Consider the following 11,857-nt stretch of genomic DNA (forward strand, 5'->3'; position numbering starts at 1 on the left):
AAAAAAAAAAAAAAAGAGGTTAGAGTGGGAGAGAGCCAAAGCATAAGAGACTGTTGAGAACTGAGAGCAAACTGAGGGTTGATGGGGGGTGGGAGGGAGGAGAGGGTGGGTGATGGGTATTGAGGAGGGCACCTTTTGGGATGAGCACTGGGTGTTGTATGGAAACTAATTTGACAATAAATTTCATATATAAATAAAAAAAATTTAAAAAAAAAATTAAAAAAAAAAATAACACCGTAACACTTTGCATTCAACCATTCAAAGATCAGACTCCTGGATTCAGTTTATTTGGTTACTTGGTTTAAATGGATATCATAGCTAGAGAAGATAATTTACAAAGACATGGAGATCCAAAATGAATCAGCCCATCTTAGGCTGTGCTTACTAAATCCTGATACCATCAATTTCATTTACCGATTCTAAAATAAAGATGTAATAGTATTTGCTTTAATCAGTCAACATCTCACCTGCTCTCACTACATCAGCCTTTTAATGATTCTCCTTCCATCCATTTTTGCCCTCCTCTCTCCCTCCAATCATTCTCTAGTCAGCAGTCAGGATGATCTTTCTGAAATACAAATCTGATTGTGTCATTCCACTGCTTCAAACTATTCAGTGGCTCCCTAATGCTCTTAAGAGAGAATTCAATGTATAATTTGGATAATACAAACTTACTCAAGACTTAGGTTCAAATCCCAACTTCCTATGCAATGTGAGCATCCTCACAAAGCTGCAGATTCCTCCTCAGAAAAATGGAGACACTACCTCTTAAAAGTTGTTATGGGGATTACATAATTCAATATAAAGAAGGCCCTAAGTCTTCCAAACAATGACACTGTTCCTTTCATGAGAGCAATGCTACTTCTATCAATGCTACTTCATGGCATTAGGTCCCTGAACTTCCCAAGATGTCATTCTAAAATTCTTCTTCTTCTTGTTCTAATAATAATAATAATAATAATAATAATAATAATAATAATTCTAAGTCACTAATCAAATAAAGTAGTCACCAGATTTTCCTTAAATGATTTATCTTGGTTTCCCCCCACAGTCTTATGAACATATCTTCATTTCATTTTGAAGGAAGCCACCTAACATTCAGACTACATTTACTGCCAAATAGAACATTAGGTTCCTAGTATGCAGCTCTTAGTATGTGACACATACCAACAAACAATAACTGTGTAAACTATTGGTTAAAGAAGCCAGTACCTGCATGGCCATAGGTCCTTGGGGCATCTGAGAGCTGTAACTCATCCCTATCATGCCCTGCATATTAGGCTGCACAACAGAGACCATAGGAAATCCTTGTTGCTGCATTGGCATCAGTCCTGCTGAAAAACATAGGGCATCATTAAAGTCAATATATTTTACAGTCTATTTTCCAAAAACTGTAAGTACATAAACAGCTTGTTACTTGGGAAGCAGCACAGTTTAGTGGAAAAGCACAGGCCGTGAAGTGGGACAGACCTGAATATGAATTCCAACTCCATTAGTTAATTACTTAGCTATGAGATCTTAGGCAAGTTACAAAACTTCATCTGTAAAGCGAAGATAACAGAATTTTTGAGCATATTAAAAAAACTAATATATGACCTAATTGTGACATTTGGCCTTCAAGATGGGCTCCAGCAATTTCTGCCCTTGCGTATTCATACCTTTTGTAATTCCCTCCCTCACTGAATAGGGCTCACCAGTATAACCAATAGGGTATGGTGGAAATGACAGTGTGTAACTTCCAAGGCTAGTTCTTAAAAGCCAATGTATCTTCCTTCTTGCTCTGAGGAAAGCTACTGCCACATCATAAGAATACTCAAGGGGAGCCTGGGTGGCTCAGTTGGTTGAGCGTCCGACTTCGGCTCGGGTCATGATCTCACAGTTGACGAGTTCGAGCCCCGTGTCGGGGCTCTCTGCTGACAGCTCAGAGCCTGGAGGCTGCTTCTGATTCTGTGTCTCCCTCTCTCTCTGCCTCTCCCCCGCTCACGCTCTGTCTCAAAAATAAAGATAGGGGCGCCTGGGTGGCTCAGTTGGTTAGGCAGCCGACTTCGGCCCAGGTCATGATCTCGCGGTCCGTGAGTTCTAGCCCTGCGTCGGGCTCTGTGCTGACAGCTCAGAGCCTGGAGCCTGCTTCATATTCTGTGTCTCCCTCTCTCTGACCCTCCCCCGTTCATGCTCTGTCTCTCCCTGTCTCAAAAATAAATAAACGTTAAAAAAAAATTTTTTTTTTTAAATAAAGAGAAACATTAAAGAAAAAAAAAAAAAGAATACTCAAGCAGTCCTACAGAGAATCCATGTGGCATGGAACTGAAACCTCTTGCGAAAAGGCAGCACAATTTGTCATCCATGAGAGTGAGCCATCTTGGAAACAGACGACCCAGCCCTAACAAACCTTAAGATGCCCACAGCCCTAGTTGACATCTTTACTGCAATCTCTCTGGCCCTGAGCCAAAACCACCCAAGTGAAGCCATTTCCAGATACCTGATCTGCAGACACAGTGTCAAATAATAAAATGGATTTTTAAAAAAAGGTTTTGGGGTATTTTTTACACAGCAGCATATAACTAATACAATAACACATATACTAAATAGCATGAACTCTGGATGCCCACTAGAAATGTCACTTGGTACCTCTGGGACTTTGAGTAACTTGCTTAACTTCTATGCCTCGGTTTCTCATCTGTATAACTGTTTAATACCTAATATGCTTGAAGGAATGATCTTCCTCTTGTCTTTCCTTATATGAATAGTTAATATAACATTTACCACAAATAACCATCAGCATGACAATTAAATGATGCAATGGCAGGAAAATGATCATGAGGATAGTATCTCCCAAATTTTTTCAATTTAGTATTCCCAAGAGGGGAGGAGACTGAAGAAACATCCCTTTGGGAATTTAATAAATACTAAGTGCCTACTATATTTTAGGCACAGTTCTAGAGAGCTGGTATTCAACTGTGAATAAAATAAAATCCCAGGGTGCCTGAGTGGCTCAGTTAGTTAAGCATCTGGCTCTTGATTTCAGCTCAGGTCATGATCTTATGGTTCATGAAATTGAGCCCCATGTCAGGCTCTGAGCTCACAATGCGGAGCCTGCTTGGGATTTTCTCTCTCTCTCTCTCTTTCTTGAAATAAACAGATAAACTTAAAAAACAAAACTCCCTACCCGTGCCGAACACAAATTTCAATCCAATTTTGCATTTTATTACATCTATGTTGGTTCTAACTAGTTAAAAAAAAATTAAAGGTCTGAGAAAGTAACCATGCTTATCTTGTGGGTTCTGTGTACCTTAAAGGTTACTTATTCACAGTTTAATTTTAGAAGCATGAACATCCACATTTGTAAGTAACAGAAGTATTGGCATTCACTTATTCATTCAATCATTTATTCAAATATTTGAGGGCCTACTCCTTGTCAGGCATCATTCTAGGGACATGGCAGTGAACAAGTTCCAAGAGGTTCTTACCCTCATGGAACTTACATGTTTTCCCTTTTGCCTCTTTGGACCTACAGTCTTATTCATTTGAATTATTGTTATTTAATTCTTGAATGGGTAATTTAGGTATTTGGTACAACGTTTAAAAGCATAAAAGTACGCAGTGAAAACTCTGGTCTCTCTCGTCTCCTGTTCACCTACTCATGATCTTTTGGCGACTCTTCCTGTCAGCTTCTCGTATATGCTTTGAGAAACAATCCATGCATAATTTAAAGTCTTCTAATGACTGAAGAGTCTACTCTAACATACTTCATAAAAAGAAAAAAATCTCAAAACAATTCCAAAAGAAAAAATATCAGGCAATCTTTGGGGCTCTCTTCTTGCTCTACATACAGAGTCTTACTTTAAAGTTTATAAAAATGCAAAATCTTGAGCCATGAAAATGAATAACTGTAATGCTTTCCTAAACAACAAAAGATCTCAAACTATTCTATCCAAATCTGGGACATATCTAATTACAGATAGCTTAAATAATGCATAAATGTGAGCACAATGAAAGGAATACAACTGACTCCTGGAAAAATTTACCTGAAACTCAACCTCCATCACTGATTACAAACGGTGACAAAGTCAGTATGAGGCACTGACCACCTGCTACTGAGCCACTCGTTATCCTTCATCTCTATTGGTGATCTGGGAGTCTCTGTTTCTCCAGCAATTCTACCATAAGCAATCAACATTGGCTTTGTGAGAAGGGCCAGCTTTCAGAAGCAGACTGGTATGTGTCGGGGGTACAGTGAAGAGGGTGTGAGCAGAAAGAAGAGAAGGGCAGACATATTCTTTCTTCGACACTGTGTCCCAGTCGCACAGTACCATGAGTCAAGATTAGATCAGTTCACTATGGTTTCCCTGAAGACACAGCTAGAACTGACTTTGGTGGGGCCTTGTCTGAAACAGAGAGAAGGAATATACCCACTAAAGAAATTGAAGAGAATAAAACTGAGACTTAAAATAATTTATACTGAATCAGAATATGTGATCTCTTACATACATAAGACCAAATTCATACAGAGAAAACACGGTAGTATCAAACAATTAAAGAGGTTCTTTTATCCACTCAACAAACATCCACAGAGCCCCTATAATTTTCTGTCAGCATACCGGGTGCTGTAGATACCGACTAGCATAAGGCAGACATAGCCTCTGCCCTATGGAGCTAACAATCTAGAATTACACAATTTTTGAGAAATTTCAAGCATAGCTGGCATACGGGTTCAAGACCATAGGAAAATTTTACTCTATTTCGCAGCAATAGGACTTCTTTATCCAATTAGTTCCCAAGTTCAGAAACATAATAGTGAAAAATAAAAAGTTTAAAATTTCAGCTTTCACATACCTTGTGGGGGTCTTATTCCACCTGCAACCGGAAACATGAAGCTAAAAACAGAAGAAAAACATATCAGGATCTTCTATGTGCAAAGATTTCAAACAAAACATGTAATTCTTTATATACACAAAAGAATTGTGGACAGGGTCCTGCCATTTGTTCTGTAGTTCGATACTGAACTACCCGATATCAACACAGATCGAACATCCACAGGATGCATGACGGCAGGCATGTCAGTGCAGGGAGAAAAGTTGTGAACTAGAAAACAAGACGTTGAAACTAGTCCTGGTCTGTCACTATGTGACTTCCTTGGATTCCAATTTCTCCATCCATAAATTGAGAAGGTTGGATTATATTCAATTTGGCGAACATTTACTGAGTAACTACTACATGAGGGAACTGAATTAGTGCACAGTCTTGTTGAAGACACGCACGCAAGCTACTAACTGCAGCATCAAATAAAGTGTGCTAAGTGCTATGAGAGGCCCCAAATACTAATAGAGATGAAAAGAAAAAGATTAATTTGATGGGTTATATCTCGGGGACTTTTGTGAAGTTATCTTTTAAACTGAACCTTGAAGAGAGTCATACTATATAATTTGAGCAAAAGCTCTGAGGCCAGAGCTTTGTGTTTAGAGATTTAGGATTGAATATAAGATACAGGATTAGAGAGGCAAGCAGACAGTAGAGGACCATTAAGCTGTTTGATTTTACTTTGAATATTGTATGAAGTCAGAGATTATTAATTGTGGTACAACACACATGACAAAATTTTACCATTTTAACCATTTTTAAGTGTATAGTGTGTACCATTAAGTACACTTACAATGTTGTACGACCATCACCATGATCCATTTCAAGAATGTTTTCATTATCCCTAACAAAGACTATACCAATTAAACAAGAACTCGCGATCACTCCCTCCCCCAACCCCTGGTAGCTACCACTTTTTGTTTCTATGAATTTGCTATTCTAGCTACCTCACACTAAGTGAAATCATATGATACTTTTATACTTCATAGCTAGCTTATTTCACTTAGCATAATATTTTCAAGGTGCATCCATGTTGTAGCAGGTATTAGCATTTCATTCCTTTTTATGGCTGAATAACAAATACTGCATTGTGTGTACATACCACCTTTTGCTTATCCATTCATCTGCTGATGGACACTTGGGTTGTTTCCACCTTTCGGCTGTTGTAAATAATGCTATGAACATTAGTATACAAGCATATGTGTAAGTCCCTCTTTCAATTATTTTGGGCATATACCTAGGAGTAGAATTGCTGGGTCATATAGTAATTCTGTGTTTATTCTCTGAGAAACTGCCAAACTGTTTTCCACAACAGCTGCACCATTTTACATTCTCACCAGCAATGCATGGGGTTCCAATTTCTCCACATCCTCACCAACACTAGTTACTTTGTTTTTGTTTGTTTGATAATGGTTATGCTAAGGGGTATGAAGTATTACCTCATGATATGGATCTGCATTTCCCTGATGTGAGAGGTTCTAAGCAGGAGAGTGAAATGATCAGAAATGTAGTTTAGGTTTTTCTAGAAACACGGTAAGGCAGAGCTTTGAAGCAAAAAGAATCAGCAAAGAAACTAGCACAATAATTTTTTTTTTAAGTTTACTCTGGGAGAACCTATTTGAGAGAATGTGCACGTGAGCAGGGGAGGAGCAGAGAGAGAGGGAGAGAGAGAATCCCAAGCAGGTTCCATGCTGTCAGTGCAGAGCCCAGAGTGGGGCTCAATCTCACAGACCATGGAATCATGCATGACCTGTGAGACCAAGAGTCGCTCACTCAACCAACTGAGCCACCCAGGCACCCTCTACCACAATAATCTTAATAAGAGATGAAAAGAGCTATAACCAGAATAGTGATACTGGAAAAGAGGCGGTGAATGAAAGCTATTCAAAAGGAAGAATGAAGAGGACCTGGCAATTGGCAGAATGGGGAAAAGCAGTGAAGCAGCAGAAAGAGCTGAAGACATTGCTGAGATTCTGAGCCTGAGCAAATGGCAAGGATGGTAATACTGTTTCCTAAAAGAAGGAACCCTTGAGTAGGTTTGGGGGGAAGGGCAGTAGATGTGCATCCCTGAGGAGCGATCTAGCAGGCAATCAGAAAAGTAACTCAAGCTCAGGAGAAGAGTCCAGATCAATCTAGCTAGGCTCTTTTATTTTAACATTTATTTATTTGAGAGAGAGAGAGAGAGAGAGAGAGAGAGAGAACATGAGCAGGGGAGGGGTAGAGAGAAAGGGAGACACTGAATCTGAAGCAGGCTCCAGGTTCTGAGCTGTCAGTACAGAGCCCAACACAGGGCGGGGCTTGAACCCACGGACCTCGAAATCATGACCTGAGCTGAAGTCCGACGCTTAACAGACTGAGCCACCCAGGGGCCCATGGCTAGGCTCTTTTAAATAAAGGTTAAAAAAAAAAAAATTAAGCTCTGGTTGTGAATGAAATAGCCAAGGGAATGTGCATATATAGGGAGACGACAACAACGAGCAACTTGGAGAATTCTTATGGTGAAACTGAGTAGAGAATGGTCATTGAGAACCAAAGGACTTGGTTATAACTGCAAGTTATAACTAAGGAAGAACCATATTTCAGGAAGAAGGAAGTAGTCACCAGTATTTAATGCTGTAGAAAAGGTGATCAGAATGAGGATTAACAAAAAAAGATCACTGCTTCTGAAAATGCCGATCTTTGAGTAAACAGTTTTAAGAGGAGGAGAAACTCTTGGACCTGTAGGGAGAAAGGTTTAGGATACAAAAGATATGCTTAGACAAAGCCTGGCAGCAAAAGGGATCTGCTTTGAAAAGGAAGAGGGACTTCTTTCTTTGAGAATGGAGGGAAAGAAAATGGAACAATTCAAGGAAGAAAACGTCTGAGTGGGAAAGATTCTTAATCTGGGAGTCAAGGATCTGAAGGGGGTTTCAGGCAATCTTTAGAATCTAGTGAAAGCTAGAAATTATTTGCCAAATTTATGTGTCCTTGCATTTTTCTAGTGTGTAATACCCCCCTTCCCAGGAAAAAGGCTAAAAACCAAACTTTACAGTCTTTTGGCTCTAACATATTTTTAATTAAAAAAAAAAAAGTTGTCAGGTGGTTTACCAAGTTCTAGTTGGACATCTATCTGACTATATGTTATTTATAGCTTTGAAGAGGATCTGAACTGTTAGCAAATTCTACTGCTGACAAGCAGGCCTGCACCCAAAGAGAGGACTTTTCTGTACTGCACACAAGATGTATTAGCTAAGTAATTTGTTAACTGGATAGAATGTGTAAACTGCAAGTTGAAATTCAGTAGTATCGTTTTTTAAAGGTACTCACATACACTAAGATTTATAAACTTAGAAACAATACATTTAGATAATCAACTTGTCAAGACTTTTCCAAATCTTAAAGATTTACAATTACCAGTATGTCTTAGTGGCTAAGTAAAAACTGGAAACTGAAGTTACATTTTTTCCAGTTCAGCCATAAATTAACTGTAAAGCTCCATGCAAACCCCTTCACCACCCTGCCCTGTTCCCCCTCTGTCAAATGAGGACACAGAACTGCAAGTCCGCCAAGGTCCCAACTAAGACAATCAAATAGACAAGAATAAATGTACACACATAAAGGTTACCTTGAAAACACAAACAAAAACTGAATGAAGAACATTACTGACAAACATGATTTGCTCCAGTAATTATTTAGCAACCCAAACTCCTTAGTGACCTATGTACCATTCGTATGATTCTCTGGAATGTTTAGACTAACAGCAACGTGCTTCAAGAGTGGTTGGACAAGCAGCTAAGACACTGATAAGAAAGCATAAGTTTGGCAAAAAAAAAAAAAAAAAAAAAAAAAGCCAAAACCAACCAAACAAAAGCCCCCCAAAACTGGGCATCAAGATGACCAACAATTTATTTTCAAAGGTAAAACCCACTATTTTTACTGATAGCCTAGCCCGAAAGCAGAACTGATGTCTACTTGCCACATGCGTGCCTCACTCATTCCCCCTTTCAGTTACCTTTGCTACTAACCTGCACTTCTCAGGCATGGACTCCAGCAACACTTCCTCAAGGATCCCCCTACCTCCAGACTCTACAAGATACAGCTCATATAGCAGAGGTGAGGCGCATCTTCCTAAAGGACCATTTGATAAGGCTATTCCTGGGGTTAAAACGATGTAATGATTCCCCCTTATATGGAATTTCCTTAGTTTATATCCAAGGCCCCCTCCTGTTTCAGCACAATTTTTTTTCAGTTTTATCTCATAAATCTCATCTCCCACTTAGTGTCACAATCCATCTGGCCTATGTGCTATTCCCCTTGCGTTCAGTAGGCCTTCACATCTCCTATGACAATCCCTTGACCACTTCCTCTTCCTCCAACTGAGGCCCAGATAAAATAGTCCTTTGCTTTCAATGTGTCTTGAATCCACAAATATTTATAGAATGTTTTCTTTAAAAAAAAATTTTTTTTAATGCTTATTTTTGAGAGAGACAGAGACAGAGCATGAACGGGGAAGGGTCAGAGAGAGGGAGACACAGAATCCGAAGCAGGCTCCAGGCTGTCAGCACAGAGCCCGACACCGGGCTCGAACTCACGGACCATGAGATCATGACCTGAGCCAGAGTCGGACGCTTAACCGACTGAGCCACCCAGGCGCCCCTAGAATGTATTCTATGTTAGAATGTGCCAGAAGCAGTGGAAGAGAAAGTGGAAGAGAAAAAGATGAGGAAGCCCTTAAGGAGTTTATAAAAGAGCAGGAAAAAAATAGACAAATGATAATATCCCAGAAGGATACAGACTAATCAAGATCTTTCAACAATTTTTTCTCTGTTGTAGTTGTCTTAAATTTTTTTTTTTTCTACTTCACATCTCTTGGGTAAATTTTGCCCTTTTTATGTAACTCTACCATTTATTTTAAAGTAGCCCAATCAGGATACCTATCAAAAGTAGGCTAACATTAATAAAGCTGGAAAATGCCACTGCTTTTTGTTTAGTCTCTCAGAATAGAAACAAGTATCTAAGAAAAATGGTACCTTACAGCTTCTGGATTTTCTCCACTAAAAGCTAAGAAACGATGCCTGGCTCTTCCCTTAGAAATATACTTAGGCTACCATAATTTTAAAAACCATACTATCCTTTCTTTATTCAGCATACAGCTTTTCAGCCCCAGAAAGTTTCCAATACAGGTAACGCTCACCACACATTTTTCGAGGCAAGGATCATTTTAACTCCTTTTCCTTCTCATATATATCCTCTAGTTTTAGAAGACAGATGTTACTCTAAACAAATTTTATAGATGAAAGAAATTTTAAAATCAATCATTCTAACTTCTATCACAACTCAGGCCACACTTATTTTTGAAAATGTGTGTTCATGGCCTGGTGACATTAAAATACTGTAAACTAAGGAGAATGATCCACTCAAGTTTCTGCACCTAAGGTCTTCCCCACCCACCCAAAACAGAAACGAAACCAAACAACCAAAAGAAAACCCCTGGGCCTAAAATACCAAATTCTTTTAAGTTTATATTTTTCCCAGAACTTCGTGGTATGATTAATCATATACTTGATCAAATTAATGCCACTTGAGAACATTTTAGAAACTGTTATCACATATAGAAAAGACATTATTACACATGTGTCTTCTGCAGCCAAAACCTGACTTATATCAAGTATTCATAAAAGACTGCGATGAAACAGCGTAAATTAGAAAAACAGTTTTAAATCTAAAGTGAAAGATGTGTAGAGGAAACGGAAAATGGGGCTGCATACAGGTGGTTTATTCAACAGCCACCGCCTTTTTTTCCTAGCCTATATATAAACACCTGCAGGAGGTGATAATTTTAAAGACTACACTTCAGTAGTGTTTGTGACTCCAAAATTAAAACACTGCCTATCAAAAAACTAACACTTTGTTTTCCAAAAATAATTTAGGATGCTGAAGATAAAGTGCTAATTTTATCTTCAAATGTGTATGCACTATGTGTTGGCTAACAAAACAAACTCAGCTTAGGTCATTATACAAGTGGGGTGAAAACTTCCCAGAACAAAATTATTTCCTTCAGTGATGAACTTGTCAAGTTGCAAACGTTCTTCTCCTTTATCATTCTGGACATGAGAACCACAGGCAATTACTTATATGGCAGAGGGCAGATTTGTTTAAGGTCTAAGTAAAAGCCTGGAAGCTTTGTTTTAATAACTGCGTAACTGCTGTTTAACAGTGATTTGATTTTAATAAGGAGACAAGACTTAAGAGTTACGTCTACACGAGCCCATTCAAACGTCTTCAGATTTTCCTGCTGTTTGGCGTGTGTTAAGGAGATAAAAAGGACAGAACATTCTAAGGGGGGGGGGGGGGGGAGACGAATAGTACACACACACCTCTTGCAAACAGCTATTCAGCTTTGTGACCAGATCTTTCTCTTTGTGACCAGAGCCTTCCCGACTCTATCCCTGCTCAAGCCCGGCAAGCCCTGGGAAAGGGAAGTCTGTCTGGTGGCTCGGAGCGAGGCGTCGGGGTTGCTGCTCTCCCCAGCCTGGCTGGGTGCCAGCTCAGCCAAGCGGACCCTCACCTCCTGCTCCTCCTCCTCTTCTCCCCGCACTGGGACGCTCTCGCTCACTGCTCGGCCCCAGCACCAGTGGCCCTGAGCCTGGGAAACAGGACACTGATGTCGGGCTCCTCCACCCACTCGGCCTAGATCCCCGGGGGACCCCCTTCTCCCGTAGCCCAGTGCCAAAGGAAAAAGGGGTCGAAGCGGGCGAAAACCGTCATAACCTCCAAACAGTCCTCGCCCCTGCGGAGCCAGCCCTGGGACCCGACTCGGCTCTTCACACCCACCTGCCTGCCCCGGCGGCCCCCGCGCCGGCTCCCGCGGCCCCGCCGCCCCCAGCTCCCGTTCCCGGCCGCAGCGCCATCTTTCTCCGGGCCCGCCGTCGCCACCTTACAAGCGGCTGTCAGCTGAAGACAGCCACTTCCGGGGCAAAAGCCAGCCCCACCAAGCCGCGAACTCGGCGACGGGGCGGGG

General features: G+C 40.4%; 1 protein-coding gene across 16 annotated transcripts in view; it reads right to left on the minus strand.

Moving 5' to 3' along the window:
• Positions 1-11,831, minus strand: part of SYNRG (synergin gamma) — a 95,752-nt gene extending 83,921 nt beyond the window's left edge. For 6 of the 16 annotated variants that reach the window (XM_040455157.1, XM_040455156.1, XM_040455152.1 and 3 more), the window contains exons 1-3: positions 11,671-11,830; positions 4,834-4,874; positions 1,213-1,334 (exon numbers count right to left, since the gene is read on the minus strand). In XM_040455157.1, the coding sequence (XP_040311091.1) occupies positions 1,213-1,334; positions 4,834-4,874; positions 11,671-11,747 (240 nt within the window). In that variant the 5' untranslated portion in view covers positions 11,748-11,830. Of the gene's footprint in view, positions 1-1,212; positions 1,335-4,833; positions 4,875-11,670 lie in introns of all 16 variants that reach the window. The other 10 variants (XM_040455158.1, XM_040455154.1, XM_040455150.1 and 7 more) reach the window with 5 other exon arrangements.
• Between the last annotated feature and the right edge of the window lie 26 nt (positions 11,832-11,857).

This window comes from Herpailurus yagouaroundi, unplaced genomic scaffold (assembly GCF_014898765.1).
Source record: "Herpailurus yagouaroundi ecotype Mexico unplaced genomic scaffold, PumYag 215, whole genome shotgun sequence".
Taxonomy (NCBI): Eukaryota; Metazoa; Chordata; class Mammalia; order Carnivora; family Felidae; genus Herpailurus; species Herpailurus yagouaroundi.